The 17,532-nt window shown below is 40.9% G+C and overlaps 1 protein-coding gene across 1 annotated transcript in view; it reads right to left on the bottom strand.

Annotated features, from left to right (window-relative positions):
• LOC126201425 (GTP-binding protein 1) overlaps positions 1-16,925 on the bottom strand; it is a 136,507-nt gene extending 119,582 nt beyond the window's left edge. The window contains exons 1-2 of the mRNA XM_049936785.1: positions 16,678-16,925; positions 15,274-15,524 (exon numbers count right to left, since the gene is read on the bottom strand). Coding sequence (XP_049792742.1) covers positions 15,274-15,390 — 117 coding nt within the window. The 5' untranslated portion in view covers positions 15,391-15,524; positions 16,678-16,925. The remainder of the gene's footprint in view (positions 1-15,273; positions 15,525-16,677) is intronic.
• Positions 16,926-17,532: the final 607 nt, after the last annotated feature.

The raw sequence follows: 17,532 nt of genomic DNA, 5'->3' as shown, positions 1-17,532 counted from the left end.
ATGTGTCATATGTCTAATGTTTTTGTGCAATTTGTAACCAGTGTGTTGTATGTTTGTACTGTGTGTGTGTGTGTGTGTGTGTGTGTGTGTGTGTGTGTGTGTGTGATGTCTCAATTGTGTATTATCATTTCCCAAAATTGCAAATGTGTCCCACTACGGGTTCAAATGTTATATAACTCATTAAAGTAGGTCAGATTTACGTGGATCGCACTGTATGTACATCCAAAGCTGCTAAATAAATAATTAAATCCCTGTAGCATGAGAATTTTCACACAAAACTAAATTTTAGAGTTCAAACTCATACATAAAATAGTGTGTTAAACTTGCATTGCAAATATGTCTACAGTGCGGCAAGTTAAATGTTTATCATTTCTGTGTTTTCCTCAAAGTAAAATCACTAAATTCCATGCATGTTTCTCTGCTTTAAGAGGTTTAGTCTTGAATCTTTGGATGTGTAAATCCACTCAGTCTGTGGTGCAATGGTTGCTCACTGAACAGCCAGCTACATAGCTCATTAATGCATCAGGGTCCATAGGTGACACATCAGAGAGAGTAGCAAGTTGTATATCTAGGATTGTCTGCTTTTTGAGTTCACATCTTCAGTTAGTCTTACTAGGATGGCAAGGATGTGTGCATGCTGTGTGCAGTCGCAGGAAGTGCTGCCTGCATGTCACAAAGAGCTTAATGTGTTTTTGGCTATGATCAGTCACCTTCAGGATGCTGCCTTGGGGGGTGGGGGGTAGAACTGGTGAAGAATCTGGCATGTTGCATGGAACACCTCAGGTGTCACTTGTTTTTCCCACAGGCTATGCTTCCGAGGTACCTCCCAGTGCATCCAATGCTGTGGATCTGCCCTCACAGCAGGGTGACTGGCAGGTGAGAATGAGTTCACATTGCCGGAGACGAAGAGCCAATGTTGAGACTGGCCGTCTGGCCTCACACATTCACCCTGTGAGTGGACAGGTCGCTGCTCCTTCAACAGGGTCTGAGCAGGCACACGCAGAGAGGGGTTTACTAGTTATTGGAAGTTCCAATGTTAACTGCGTTATGGAGCCCCTTAGGCAAATAGCGTTCAGGGCCAGAAAAAAAGCCAATGTGCATTCGGTACATCTGTCGGGGGGACTCATCCGAGATGTGGAGGCAGACATGCCTGTGGCTACAGAATGTGCAGGGTGCAGTTGTCTGCATGTTGGGCTCACGTTAGTGCCAACGTCGCCTATCACATGGGTTCTGAGGCGATCTTCAGTTCGTATAGCCAGCTGGAGGAGGTGGTAAAGACTGCTGGCCTTGAATACGGGATGCAAGCAGAGCTCGCAATCTGCAACAAATGGTTCAAATGGCTCTGAGCACTATGGGACTCAACTGCTGAGGTCATTAGTCCCCTAGAACTTAGAACTAGTTAAACCTAACTAACCTAAGGACATCACACACATCCATGCCCGAGGCAGGATTCGAACCTGCGACCGGAGCGGTCTCGCGGTTCCAGACAATCTGCAACATTGTTTCCAGAGTTGATCGGGATCCTTTGGTTTGGAACGGAGTGGACGGTCTCAATCAAAGACTTTGTCGACTCTGTGATGGTCTCGGCTGCAGATTTCTAGACCTGGGTTACCACGTGGGGATTTGTAGTACTCCCCTTGGTAGATCAGAGGTGCACTACTCAAAGGTAGCAAGTACTCGGGTAGCAGAGAACTTGTGGAGTGAACATGAGGGTTTCTTAGGATAGGCAGTAATTTTAAGGGCTCTGAAGAACCCTTGGCAGTCAATATGCAGAAATGAAATTCAAATGGTGTTCAGGATAAAGACACTTTGACTGTCATAATTTCATCAGTAAACTGTCAAAGTATTCATAATAAAGTTCCCAAATTTACTGCCCTCCAGGAAAGTTCTCACGCTCAAATTTTTCTTGGGACTGAGAGCTGACTGAAACCTGAATTGGAAAGCTCTGAGATATTTAGCGAGTTGTGCATGGTATATTGGAAAGACAGATTAGAGGCCACAGGAGAGGGAGTGTCCACTGCAGCTGACAAAAACAGTGTCTCCACTGAGGTTGAAAGTGTGACAGTGAAGTCACCTGGCCGTGCATAACAGGTGTAGCTGAAACAAAGTTAATTGGTGGATGTTTTTACTAGCCACCCGATTCTGCTGTGGTAGTTCTAGAGTTATTCGAAGAATGTCTATGGTCAATAGCGCGTAAAACCCAGATCATGCAATACTAGTTGCAGGCGACTTTAACCTGCCGAGTATTGTACAGGAATTATGGACAAAGTTTAAGCAGATTGTAAATTGTGGTGTGGAGAGTTATGTGCCTAATAGGTGGATAAAAGATGGCAAAGACCCACCATGGTTTAATAACGAAATTCGGTGGAAGCAGAGTGTGTTGCAGTCTCAGTTCAAAAGGGAATGCATAAACGATTACAAGCAAATCGTGAGAGAGATTCATGCGTCCATGAAAAGATCAATGCATGAAGCACACGACAACTACTACTGTCACACCATAGTAAAAGATCTGGCAGAGAACCCAAAAAAATTCTGGTCGTGTGTAAAATTGCTAATAGGGTCTAAGGCTTTCATTCAGTCCCTTGCTGACCCATATGGTGTGACAGCTGAAGATAGCAAAACGAAAGCCGAAGTTTTAAATATCATGTTCCAGAAATTGTTCACACAGGAGAATCATACAAACATACTGTCATTTGAGCAGCAGACAGACTCCCGTATGGAAGACATAGTAATAAGCATACCTGGTGTAGAGAAACAGCTGAAAGATTTGAAAGCAAATAAATCACCAGGTCCGGATGGAATTACAGTTCTACTTCACCAAGATTACTTTACAACATTGGCCCCTTACCTAGCTTGCATTTATTGTGAATCTCTCGCCCAGTACAAAGTCCCAAGCAACTGGAAAAAAGTGCAGGTGACTCCAGTATATAAGAGAGGTAAAAGAATGGAACCACAAAATTACAGACCAACAACTCTAACTCCTGTTTGCTACAGAATCCTTGAACGTATCCTCAGTTCAGATACCAACTTTCTTAAGATTGAGAAGCTTATGTCCACGAATCACCATGGTTTTAGAAAGCAAAACTCAGCTTGCCCTTTTCTCATATGACTTACTGAGAACTATGGATGAAGGGCAACAGGCAGATCCCATATTTCTACATTTCCGGAAAACATTTGATTCAGTACAACACTGCAGGTTGTTAATTAAGGTACGAGCATATGGAGCAAGTTCACAGATATTTGGGTGGCTAGAAGACTTCTTAAATAATAGAACATAGTAAGTTGTCCTCGATGGCAAGCGTTCACCAGAAACGAGTGTATCGTCAGGAGTGCCCCAGGGAAGTGTGACAGGACCTCTGTTATCCTCCATATACATTAATGATTTGGCGGACAGGGTGGGCAGCAATCTGCGGTTGTTTGCTGATGATGCCATGTTGCATAGTAAGGTGTCGAAGTTGAGTGCAGGGTGTATAGGCAGACAAGGAAAAAAAATTCCCGGATTTCTCGGTTAAAAATACACTTTCTCCCAGGTAAAAACACGCTTTTTCCATGTTGAGTGCCAGTATATTCTCCCTTATCAATCCTTTGAATGTGTATGGTTTTATACATGGGCGTAGAATTTCCTGGCACTTTAGAAAACGAAGCTCAGGGAAAAAGACACGTTTTGGAAATATCTTTGATGCGCAGCAACATGTAGGCTGCGTATTTTCATATTACAAAAGTTTAAATTGGAATTCCACCAAACATCACACGTTACTTTCTGAATCATTGAAATCGAGATTGCGATGCGCTTTTGTAAGCCAGTCATAGCTCATGTCACATGATGTCACCAGCCGATGACAGCGGATATTCAGAGTATAGGACACGTGATGTAGTCAGCCAACAGCAACATCACTGTTAAGTAGCACAAACACACAAACAGGGAAAGTTAATAGTTTAGAGTAATATACATAGTGTTGCTACAAGAAAAGAAAAGGTTTCACATATAATATTGGTCTCTAAGGTTAATAAGCTGTAAGAGAAGCTAAGCTTTCGCATATAATGTTGATCTTTTTTTTGGGCGTGTTACACTTTAAGAAATATCACACAAATGAGCCAGTAAAATTTTTAATAATGACATAAATGTCTGATCTTCAGGGTTCCAAATTCTTCTAAGTGGCTCATCATCAAAGAGTTGAGTTTTAAATCATAGTCAAACGCTCTGTGATTTAATAAATTCATGGTACATTCTTGCATATAATTCAACTTACATAAAAGGATATTTACTTTGAAAGTAACGCTTTTCAAACCACTATTCGTAATATTTTCCAGCGACCTGTTAGAAATAGGTTCATTTCAGCAGTTGCCAGAGAGCGCAGATAACAGGTGACACCGCGCTTGCACAGCTATCATGATGTAGGAAGCCCTTACATATGTACGTGTAAAACATTGAAAGATCATACATTACGTCATAAAAGAAACAAGACATCAGAGGATCCTCCAGGAGCATCAGAATTTCGTGAACCATATCAAAACGTGCACATTTAAAGTGCATACTTAAAGTGCACATTCCTATGTCCAGATTCCCAATGAAGTAGACCTTGACCTCATATTAAGCTTTTCAGTGTGATTTTCGGAATGTAAATTTTCTTGGAGCACCCATACTGTATTATATCATGTTTGGTTCTTTATTGTGACATAATGCCATACATGCTAGAAAATGAAAATGTGCACTTGAAATGCAGCGAACAGTTGAAAATAGCCAGTACTGTGGAATTAAACATTTTGTTTCAAATACATTGACTGCCTCTGCAGAAAAGGTTATTAAAAGTCAAATTTCTTTAACAAACAGACAGAAATCACTTCATTGTTCCGCAAAGTGATTAATGCACGACTGTCAGAAAGGTGGAAATAAAGTAAAATCTTAAACTAATGACATATTTTAGCCTTCCGTAATTATGTGAATGTATTTTAATTCACTTGATAGCTCCCGGCCACAGATATCTGTTTTGTTTTCATTTGACGTGAGAGTAAACGAAGGGGAAACAGTGAAATCACTAAATGTAAACACGGGTCATGAAAGTGCACATTCCTATGTCCAGATTCCCAATGAAGTAGACCTTGACCTCATATTAAGCTTTTCAGTGTGATTTTCGGGATGTAAATTTTCTTGGAGCACCCATACTGTATTATATCATGTTTGGTTCTTTATTATGACATAATGCCATACATGCTAGAAAATGAAAATGTGCACTTGAAATGCAGCGAACAGTTGAAAATAGCCAGTACTGTGGAATTAAACATTTCGTTTCAAATACATTGGCTGCCTCTGCAGAAAAGGTTAATAAAAGTCAAATTTCTTTAACAAACAGACAAAAATCACTTCATTGTTCCGCAAGGTGATTAATGCATGACTGTCAGAAAGGTGGAAATAAAGTAAAATCTTAAACTAATGACATACACTCCTGGAAATTGAAATAAGAACACCGTGAATTCATTGTCCCAGGAAGGGGAAACTTTATTGACACATTCCTGGGGTCAGATACATCACATGATCACACTGACAGAACCACAGGCACATAGACACAGGCAACAGAGCATGCACAATGTCGGCACTAGTACAGTGTATATCCACCTTTAGCAGCAATGCAGGCTGCTATTCTCCCATGGAGACGATCGTAGAGATGCTGGATGTAGTCCTGTGGAACGGCTTGCCATGCCATTTCCACCTGGCGCCTCAGTTGGACCAGCGTTCGTGCTGGACGTGCAGACCGCGTGAGACGACGCATCATCCAGTCTCAAACATGCTCAATGGGTGACAGATCCGGAGATCTTGCTGGCCAGGGTAGTTGACTTACACCTTCTAGAGCACGTTGGGTGGCACGGGATACATGCGGACGTGCATTGTCCTGTTGGAACAGCAAGTTCCCTTGCCGGTCTAGGAATGGTAGAACGATGGGTTCGATGACGGTTTGGATGTACCGTGCACTATTCAGTGTCCCCTCGACGATCACCAGTGGTGTACGGCCAGTGTAGGAGATCGCTCCCCACACCATGATGCCGGGTGTTGGCCCTGTGTGCCTCGGTCGTATGCAGTCCTGATTGTGGCGCTCACCTGCACGGTGCCAAACACCCATACGACCATCATTGGCACCAAGGCAGAAGCGACTCTCATCGCTGAAGACGACACGTCTCCATTCGTCCCTCCATTCACGCCTGTCGCGACACCACTGGAGGCGGGCTGCACGATGTTGGGGCGTGAGCGGAAGACGGCCTAACGGTGTGCGGGACCGTAGCCCAGCTTCATGGAGACGGTTGCGAATGGTCCTCGCCGATACCCCAGGAGCAACAGTGTCCCTAATTTGCTGGGAAGTGGCGGTGCGGTCCCCTAAGGCACTGCGTAGGATCCTACAGTCTTGGCGTGCATCCGTGCGTCGCTGCGGTCCGGTCCCAGGTCGACGGGCACGTGCACCTTCCGCCGACCACAGGCGACAACATCGATGTACTGTGGAGACCTCACGCCCCACGTGTTGAGCAATTCGGCGGTACGTCCACCCGGCCTCCCGCATGCCCACTATACGCCATCGCTCAAAGTCCGTCAACTGCACATACGGTTCACGTCCACGCTGTCGCGGCATGCTACCAGTGTTAAAGACTGCGATGGACCTCTGTATGCCACGGCAAACTGGCTGACACTGACGGCGGCGGTGCACAAATGCTGCGCAGCTAGCGCCATTCGACGGCCAACACCGCGGTTCCTGGTGTGTCCGCTGTGCCGTGCGTGTGATCATTGCTTGTACAGCCCTCTCGCAGTGTCTGGAGCAAGTATGGTGGGTCTGACACACCGGTGTCAATGTGTTCTTTTTTCCATTTCCAGGAGTGTATTTTAGCCTTCCGTAATTATGTGAATGTATTTTAATTCACTTGATAGCTCCCGGCCACAGATATCCGTTTTGTTTTCATTTGACGTGAGAGTAAACAAAGGGGAAACAGTGAAATCACTAAATGTAAACACGGGTCATGTGGAGACTACCCACTATAACTCAGACTGCTCTGCACATCAGCTCCGGATCTACGATATTTGCGAACCGGGTCAATAGTTAAAAAAAAAAAAAAAAAAATCTAATTTTCAAAAACATGTTCTTCTTGTAGTGCACATCCTTCTGAAAAGTCTGAAACATAAAACGTGCGTTTGAGGAAATGTAATACATATCACTTGGTCTTAGGTACGCCAAAGTGCACGGCCACGCCTCTTCATAAAGCATTCTTCTACCGCATGTCACTGTATTTCGCTCTGTGATATTAAAATGTGTATATTTTGTTATGGATGCCATCAAACTATATTCAGGACAGTGGGAATTGAAATGTCCTGTGGTGCCTCTCCTGCTCCCAGTCGGCCGGTTTGACAGCCCGCCCCTCTTAAAAAAAAATCTCGCAATTAATAGCAGATGGGATTACTTGTAATCGGCAGAACAAGAACTCTTCAGAAAGTCTGAACTCTTTATTGCCTATTAGCTAATAACTTGCTATTTTGTGTAACATAAAATTAAATATAGGATACATAAAAGCAATAAAGACAAGAGATAAGCAAGAAATTACACATTTCTTCAATCCTTAGCTCCTAGCATTTTTTTCTCTCTAGTCTTGCTACAGCTTTACATGCATTCCTTTCTGCGAAAAAGTCTACTAACTCATCAAAGTTCATCAAACATTTTGCTATATGAAAAATCGAAATGCCGTTATCTAATACTGAAAAAGCTGTTAACACAAATAATACCCAAGATTGGTGTGGTTTCTAGATCGGATTACGTCTATTTTGTCACTGTCTGCTAGATAAAACAAAATAGGCCTTTCTAATATGGCAGCAATTTTGTAACACACACCAAATAACCAAGACTGTTTTGGCACAAATTGCCATCTTTATAACATGACAGAATATAATTCACAAAGTACCAATATCAAATGCCTATTAGGCCTCCTGTTTCACATTTCATTCATATGCACCAGTTTCTCAAGCATGAGATAGTTGTATTACGAAATTTTTATATCCCCATTTCTTCTCCTTCCTCATTCTAACAAACAATCTTGTCATCACCAATTCTGTAGCTATTCTCATTATTGTCAAATTTTGTACACCAATTAAATTCACTAACCCTGCCAGAATCACAGGTTTAGTCATCCCGTGATTATTTTCAGGTTATGCGTTATTACGTGTTCGTACATCACGTTTTCCGCGTTACTTCCAGAATAGAACTTAAGTGGCTGCAAGCAGGGGACAGTACTACTGGTTCTTACTAGTGTAGCGATCTGGCCAAAAATCTTCTATCAAAATTTCATTTTCTTGGATACACCGAGAAGATAATACATAATCTTTCTCACTTGTTATTCCTGTCAGTCATTTATTTCCATTCTGGTAGTATGAATCTATGGATTTCACTAGTAATTATAACAATGCTGATCATTTGCAAACCCAATCAACCACATAATCAGACAGCAATTGGCATTCATCCATTCAGCTTTACTCCGCTCAGCTCATGCAGCCCCGTCCCCTTCTGTCTGCGGAAAGTTTATTTCTAGATGTGACGAGGATTCTCCTGACAGACACATCACTTACACTATACATGCATTCAAAAATCAACTTATGATTCATTCAGAAATCAACTTAAAATGTGTTCAAAAATGTTCAAAAACCAACAGGGAAGTGTTGCAAAATCATATGAATAAACGATAGACAAACGTGCACTGGATGCTAGGCATTTTGTGAAACAAGTTTTTTTCCTCAAGAATACGAATTTGGCACCCGCTTTTCCCGGTAGCATGTAGCCGCTTGTTGTGACTGCTTGCACAGCCAACAGCCACATTCCTGTAGCCAGAAGCGGGAGAATCTACCACTCAAATGCGAGTCAACTGCACATGCGCATGAGCCCGCCTGTGACTGCTAAAACTAATCTAACGTAAACAGTTGTGACTTCATGCTCACGGAGGCAATTTGTTGTTATGAAGCATTGCATAGTCGTCCTAAAGGCTTTGACACATTTTGCAGTTGACTTCATTTGAGTGGAGAGGGAACAGTTTTTATCCTCTGCTGAGAGAGTTTTTCTATTAGAATCCTTGCTTCTGTAAATATAGCCATTCAGAAAACTAGGAGTCAACTAGGCTCTGAATATTTACTGCCTATCTGCAAGATTTATTAGGAATGCAGACCTTGAATCTACCCTTCCCTCAGAAGAGCACTAACATTCCATCAATGGTAGCACATCCAAACTACCTGGCAATTTTCTACAAATTTTGCAAAAATGTCAGCTATAGCTAGCTGCTGCTGGTTCAACTGCCCCTCATTCAGCTCTATCTTGTCAGTCATCGAAATGGAGGCTCAAAAACAGGATGCCGAATCTGTTTTGGCTCACAATGCTGCAAAAAATATCCTTTCCTGCTTCATCTGTCACCCAAAGAGCAGAAGTGTCCAATGTAGAAACAGATATACAGGGTGTTACAAAAAGGTACGGCCAAACTTTCAGGAAACATTCCTCAGACACAAATAAAGAAAAGATGTTATGTGGACATGTGTCCAGAAATGCTTAATTTCCATGTTAGAGCTCATTTTGGTTTCGTCAGTATGTACTGTACTTCTTCGATTCACCGCCATTTGGCCCAATTGAAGGAAGGTAATGTTGACTTTGGTGCTTGTGCTGACATGCGACTCATTGCTCTACAGTACTAGCATCAAGCACATCAGTACGTAGCATCAACAGGTTAGTGTTCATCACGAACGTGGTTTTGCAGTCAGTGCAATGTTTACAAATGCGGAGTTGGCAGATGCCCATTTGATGTATGGATTAGCACGGGGCAATAGCCGTGGCGCGGTACACCTGTATCGAGACAGATTTCCAGAACAAAGGTGTCCCGACAGGAAGACGTTCGAAGCAATTGATCGGCGTCTTAGGGAGCACGGAACATTCCAGCCTATGACTCGTGACTGCGGAAGACGTAGAACAACGAGGACACCCGCAATGGACGAGGCAATTCTTTGTACAGTTCAAGATAACCCTAATGTCAGCATCAGAGAAGTTGCTGCTGCACAAGGTAACGTTGACCATGTCACTGTATAGAGAGTGCTACGGGAGAACCAGTTACTTCCGTACGATGTACAGCGTGCGCAGGCACTATCAGCAGCTGATTGGCCTCCACGGGTACACTTCTGCAAATGGTTCATCCAACGTGTCAATCCTCATTTCAGTGCAAATGTTCTCTTTACGGATGAAGCTTCATTCCAACGTGATCAAATTGTAAATTTTCACAATCAACATGTGTGGGCTGATGAGAATCCACACACAATTGTGCAATCACGTCATCAACACAGATTTTCTGTGAACGTTTCAGCAGGCATTGTTGGTGATGTCTTGATTGGGCCCCATGTTCTTCCACCTACGCTCAATGGAGCATGTTATCATGATTTCATACGGGATACTCTACCTTAATCATAGCTAACACTTGGTTGAAGAATCATAAAAGAAGGTTGTATACATGGAAGAATCCTGGAGATACTGGAAGGTATCAGATAGAATATATAATGGTAAGACAGAGGTTTAGGAAACAGGTTTTAAATTGTAAGACATTTCCAGGGGCAGATGTGGACTCTGTGACCACAATCTATTGGTTATGACCTGTAGATTAAAACTGAAGAAACTGCAAAAAGGTGGGAATTTAAGGAGATGGGACCTGGATAAACTGAAAGAACCAGAGGTTGTACAGAGTTTCATGGAGAGCATAAGGGAACAATTGACAGGAATGGGGGAAAGAAATACAGTTGAAGAAGAATGGGTAGCTTTGAGGGATGAAGGAGTGAAGGCAGCAGACGATCAAGTAGGTAAAGAGACTAGGGCTAGTAGAAATCCTTGGGTAACAGAAGAAATATTGAATTTAATTGATGAAAGGAGAAAATATAAAAATGCAGTAAATGAAGCAGGCAAAAAGGAATACAAACGTCTCAAAAATGAGACAGACAGGAAGTGCAAAATGGCTAAGCAGGGATGGCTCGAGGACAAATGTTAGGATGTAGAGGCTTGTCTCACTAGGGGTAAGATAGGTACTGCCTACAGGAAAATTAAAGAGACCTTTGGAGAAAAGAGAAACACTTGTATGAATATCAAGGGCTCAGATGGAAACTCAGTTCTAACCAAAGAAGGGAAAGCAGAAAGATGGAAGGAGTATATAGAGGGACTATACAAGGGGATGTTCTTGAGGACAATATTATGGAAATGGAAGAGGATGTAGATGAAGATGGAATCGGAGTTACGATACTGCGTGAAGAATTTGATAGAGCACTGAAAGACCTAAGTTGAAACAAGGCCCCAGGAGTAGACAACATTCCATTAGAACTACTGACAGCCTTGGGAGAGCCATTCCTGACAAAACTCTACCATTTGGTGAGCAAAATATATGAGACAGGCGAAATACACTCAGACTTCAAAAAGAATATAATAATTCCAATACCAGAGAAAGCAGGCGTTGACAGATATGAAAATTATCGAACTATCAGTTTAATAAGTCACGGCTGCAAAATACTAACGCAAATTCTGTACAGACGAATGGAAAAACTGGTAGAAGCCGACCTCGAGGAAGATCAGTTTGGATTCTGTAGAAATATGGGAACACCTGAGGCAATACTGACTCTACGACTTATCTTAGAAGAAAGATTAAGGAAAGGCAAACCTACGTTTCTAGCATTTGTAGACTTGGAGAAAGCTTTTGACAATGTTGACTGGAATAATCTCTTTTAAATTCTGCAGGTGGCAGGGGTAAAGTACAGGGAGCGAAAGGCTATTTACAATTTGTGCAGAAAGCAGATGGCAGTTATAAGAGTCGAGGGGAATGAAAGGGAAGCAGTGGTTGGGAACGGAGTGAGACAGGGTTGTAGCCTGTCCCCGATGTTATTCAATCTGTATATTGAGCAAGCAGTAAAGGAAACAAAAGAAAAATTTGGAGTAGGTATTAAAATCCATGGAGAAGAAACAAAAACTTTGAGGTTCGCCGATGACATTGTAATTCTGTCAGAGACAGCAAAGGACTTGGAAGAGCAGTTGAACGGAATGGACAGTGTCTTGAAGGGAGGATATAAAATGAACATCAACAAAAGCAAAACGAGGATAATGGAATGTAGTCGAATTAAGTCGGGCAATGCTGAGAGAATTAGATTAGGAAATGAGACACTTAAAGTAGTAAAGGAGTTTTGCTTTTTGGGGAGCAAAGTAACTGATGATGGGCAAAGTAGAGAGGATATAAAATGTAGACTGGCAATAGCAAGGAAAGCGTTTCTGAAGAAGAGAAATTTGTTAACATTGAGTATAGATCTAAATGTCAGGAAATCGTTTCTGAAAGTATTTGTAAGGAGTGTAGCAATGTATGGAAGTGAATCATGGACGATAAATAGTTTGGACAAGAAGAGAATAGAAGCCTTTGAAATGTGGTGCTTCAGAAGAATGCTGAAAATTGGATGGGTAGATCATATAACTAATGAGGAGGTATTGACATAGGATTGGGGAGAAGATGAGTTTGTGGCACAACTTGACAAGAAGAAGGGATCGGTTGGTAGGACATGTTCTGAGGCATCAAGGGATCACCAATTTGGTATTGGAGGGCAGCGTGGAGGGTAAAAATCGTAGAGGGAGACCAAGAGATGAATACACTAAACAGATTCGGAAGGGTGTAGGCTGCAGTACGTATTGGGAGATGATGAAGCTTGCACAGGATAGAGTAGCATGGAGAGCTGCATCAAACCAGTCTCAGGACTGAAGACCACAACAACAGCAACTCTACCTGTGCTGCTAGAACATGTGCCTTTACAAGTACGACACAACATGTGGTTCATGCATGATGGAGCTCCTGCACATTTCAATTGAAGTGTTCGTACGCTTCTCAAGAACAGATTCAGTGACCGATGGATTGGTAGAGGCAGACCAATTCCATGGCCTCCACACTCTCCTGACCTCAACCCTCTTGACTTTCATTTATGGGGGCATTTGAAAGCTCGTGTCTACGCAACCCCGTTACCAAATGTAGAGACTCTTCGTGTTCGTATTGTGGACGTCTGTGATACAATACGCCATTCTCCAGGGCTGCATCAGCGCATCAGGAATTCCATGCAACGGAGGGTGGATGCATGTATCCTTGCTAACGGAGGACATTTTTAACATTTCCTGTAACAAAGTGTTTGAAGTCACGCTGATACGTTCTGTTGTTGTGTGTTTCCATTCCATGATTAATGTGATTTGAAGAGAAGTAATAAAATGACCTCTAACATGGAAAGTAAGCGTTTCCGGACACATGTCCACATAACATATTTTCTTTCTTTGTGTGTGAGGAATGTTTCCTGAAAGTTTGGCCGTACCTTTTTGTAACATCCTGTATACATGAGGAGGCCATAAAAAGCTTTGAATTCAATCATATCCACATCTCTCATACCTGTGACGTTTGCACTTCGCCACTGTACTCACTCACAATCAAGTTTGAGGCTAGTGAATCGTGGTATTCTCTCCACCATTGTGTCATCAATCAGTAAATTTCAGATTTCTTCAGGCTCCATGGCCCGAAACCTCTAGCAGGGGTATGAAGAACAGGAAGCTGCAAGACAATAATGTGCCTCAATGTCCCTGAAATTCAACATCAGCAAGTATCCCTTGACCACCTGAAACCATTCTTGTCATAGCAATATTCTTTCTGTGTAGATGATCCTCATCTAGCTCAGAAGAAACAGGAATGTCCCAATAACCACTATCCTGAAGTTCTTCCTCTGAATCATACTCTCGTTCACTAGCTGAATTGAGATCACTGGCAACTGCAAAGTCGTCCCCTATTTCTTGATCTATATCACTAATCTCTTCCTACCCCCACTGGCTAACAATTTCATCAAACTTAGGATTCTTAAAACTGACACATCTGTGTTAACACATTTTGTACTCTACTGGAAAAAACAGACATGTAGTTCACAATGCATCATCTTTGTTTGTTGACAAAGCAATAAAATTTTGTTGTGTTTGTTTTCAACTTACAGAAAGAAGGGGGAGTATAAAATGTAATCCATCTGAAGTGACCTTGGAGAGTGAGGTCAAAGATTGTTGCGTGGTCTGAGAGACCACATCTCGTGCATCAAGGGTTAATTCTATTGAACATGTTAAAAACTAGAAAATATCATGCCACATTGGAAAAACATTGATTCTGATCAGAGCTGTAAATGTAACTATGGAACGTGCAATGTATATACAGAAAAAATCAAACACGAGATTGTCAAGATACATTCATTGGGTTCACCAAGTCACAACTCATCTGTCATATTCCCAAATAATCTAGGGCTTTGGGCATTGGTACAGTTCAGACTGCACCCACAACAACACAAAAAAACAAAAAAATGTATGTACGTTTAGCATACAACACAGCCCTCAATAAGTAACCATCTACACTACACATGTGTATGTCTACAGTAGTCAGTAAATGGAGATCCCTGGCTGTTGTAGTGGACTTGGTGCAGCTCCTTTGAGTGTCTACCCGAAGCAATCAAGCACTACAATTTTGTACACATCTCTATGGCAACACCTAAATGGTGTCACAACTCTGTAGATTACTATTGTTTATGTCTGTTTGTGCTTCGCAACAGCATAGCCAGCTGCCAGTGATCACCTTTTGCCAACTTCATAATAAACAATACAATCCAAGCCACCACCTACAGGAAGTGAACAACATGTTTTAAGCAAAACATATGATTTACTGTAATAGAATTGAAACTGGTTAATTGATGAATTTCACACTGTCAGCTTTGACCAGTGACGACATGAAAAAGACAGATGTAAATGAGTAGTGAGATCCAATATCTATAACATACACGTCACAACAAGAATTTTAATTATTCTCACAAAATCACATCTATAGGCTTTGCCAAACCATAAACTGTAACCATTCAACCTAACTGAAACGTGGGGCTACACAACAAATCAGTTTGTCACCACAACATCTATTTCAAAAAATAATACAGAGGTAAAACTAATGTTGGCAGTATCCTGCTTTCTTTCTGTCTGTGTGTACGCATGATGCCACAAGTCACATCATCATTACATCACGGATCAAAGCTGACATCAGCTGTTATTGTCAGGGTCAAATGACCCACTGAAACATACAAAAACATCCCAGACACCATCTGCAAAATATATGATACCATATTTCAAATAATATTCCAATGGCTTGCATTGTTTACCTTCACTTTTCAATTTCCAATCTGAATGGTTAATAAAATAGGTTAGTTACCTTGGCACGTATTGATGCATAATCATGAGGCTCACTCATTGGCATGTCATTTGTCAATGTTGGAGAATCTGCACTAACTTCTGGCTTTGCAGACATCTGTTCAAGGACTGTTGCCATGTTTTTAGCAATTCAATATCAGTTTTGACTACATTCCACGCACAAAAAATTTCAGATAATATTAATCATCATTATCTGTAGATTATTCACGTCATGTTTATGTGACACCGTGTCATATATAGAAGCACAATAATCTGTAACATACGAAAAAATTCAGTTCAACTAAGAAGCTGAGAGGAAGAATTTCGCAAGAAATGTTAGTAATTTTAAATATACATTTGTTTGGTAGGTTGTTTCCATGACTGACTATTTACCATATAAATAAAATAGAACGTAAATAGCCACTAAATTTTTTTTTTATTTACAACACATTTCGAAGGTTTTTTTCATCATCTGGGAGCAGTTATGGTGTTCCGGTCATATTAGGTCTAATAACAATTACTCTGAAAGAAACTTAACCGACATCATGTAAACGTCGCGAAAATCTACGTAACAGGACGAGATAAAATGTGGCAAATGAAATAAATTGAGAGAAATATCGTAAAAGACTACTGATGCAAGTTGTTTACGCGTGACGCAACTTTGGTCGCAATCTCTAAAAAACCGAAATGAACAGTGCTCGTTGTGAAGTCAATTCATAATTTCGCGGACACGTTTTCATAATAAATTTTTATGAATCGATGAGTTAATTGAAAATTCGAACATTTCTATTACAATATAATTGCTTATGAAATATATGAAATCAAGATGCAATGTGATTTGAACGAGTTTAAAAAGTGGAAGAGATCACAAGCAATTGCAAAATAATAATGTATCTTATTAAACACTTTAACTATAACAGATAACATTTCTTTCTTGTTTTTTTTATGCATCAGTACAGGATGTCGGCACAGCTGTCATGAACCAAGCGGAGCATTCCTGCTGCGCAATACAATAGGTCAATATTTAAATTTAAAAAAAAAAATTGAAACTAGCCTGGTGGTTCTTGTTTCAACTATAAAGCAGTGAGTTATTTTAGCAGTTCAAACCGCGCAAAACGGTAGTGTTGATACATCCGAGAACCAATGCACATAACGTCACACTGCAATAAAACTTGCTTCAGTATTTCCAACTTAATGACACTAGTTGAGGCTGTTTAGCAAACTAAACACCCAATCAAATATAAAGTTCACTATATAACATTATAGCGTTAAATGTACACAGAAAGATACAATACACCACTTAAAAACAAATAGCGTCGGATATCAAGTTACACTGATAACAACTACAGTTCACAGGAATGAAACACACTCCCGCATCAAAAATGTCGATACATTTTAGTACTAAAATAAAATCATATTGCATTACCATCTGCCTAAAGATTAGATCCTGTCCTGGCGAGATCGCCAGATGGGAATATCCGCTCGTTAGATTAATGACACGACGAAAAATCAAAAAAACACTACTTATATCAGACACACTCAGCAAATTAACTGCTACAACATAAAAAAATAAGATGTTGCCAAAACACAGAAACTAACAGTTTCTAACCACAGTGTACATCCACAATACACAAATCACTTGTATGTGTCAACAGAGCGCAGATTATGCTACATACATTTAAACAAAGAATTTCATCACACGTAACTATGTCGAAGATATTCTTGGAGCAATATTAAGGCATAGAGTCTGTGGTAGTTTAGCTTAAAGTCTATGGAGTTCACAGCGGCACTTCAAATTCCTTAACCCGTTACTACTCACTAAAACAAAATTATTTCGTCCAGGTACTTTGAGATACGCGTAAGTATTTCTTTCACTGCACAGTAAGTACATTTTGTTTGTCTAAACCTTTCTTCTAGAGAATGTGGTTGAAGTTCTGTTTGTGAAAAAAAAAAAACGAAAGTAAATTTGTCCCTCCGCTGAACGGTGTATGATGTCAGCTAATGACTGCGCAATATTTCCTTTCGTTCGCTTATCGCCAAATTCTCATTAACGAGAGCTTGGTTTTGCCATGGGAGCAGAAATAAAAAATGCAGATTTCAGAGGTTTATATCAAGTTAGTAAAAACAAGTGAGCGTTTGAACAAATCAACATGGACAATAAATACGTGCATCTAACGAATATTCATCACGATAAACAACTATCAAATTAGAAACAACACATAGAACCCGATTCGCACTTGACTTAATGGAACGTTAAAACTTTCCGCAATGCATTTCAAAT

The sequence above is a fragment of the Schistocerca nitens genome, chromosome 1 (genome assembly GCF_023898315.1).
Source record: "Schistocerca nitens isolate TAMUIC-IGC-003100 chromosome 1, iqSchNite1.1, whole genome shotgun sequence".
Classification (NCBI taxonomy): domain Eukaryota; kingdom Metazoa; phylum Arthropoda; class Insecta; order Orthoptera; family Acrididae; genus Schistocerca; species Schistocerca nitens.
Note: the sequence above shows the minus strand (reverse complement) of the source record. Positions and strands in the feature narration are given on the sequence as shown.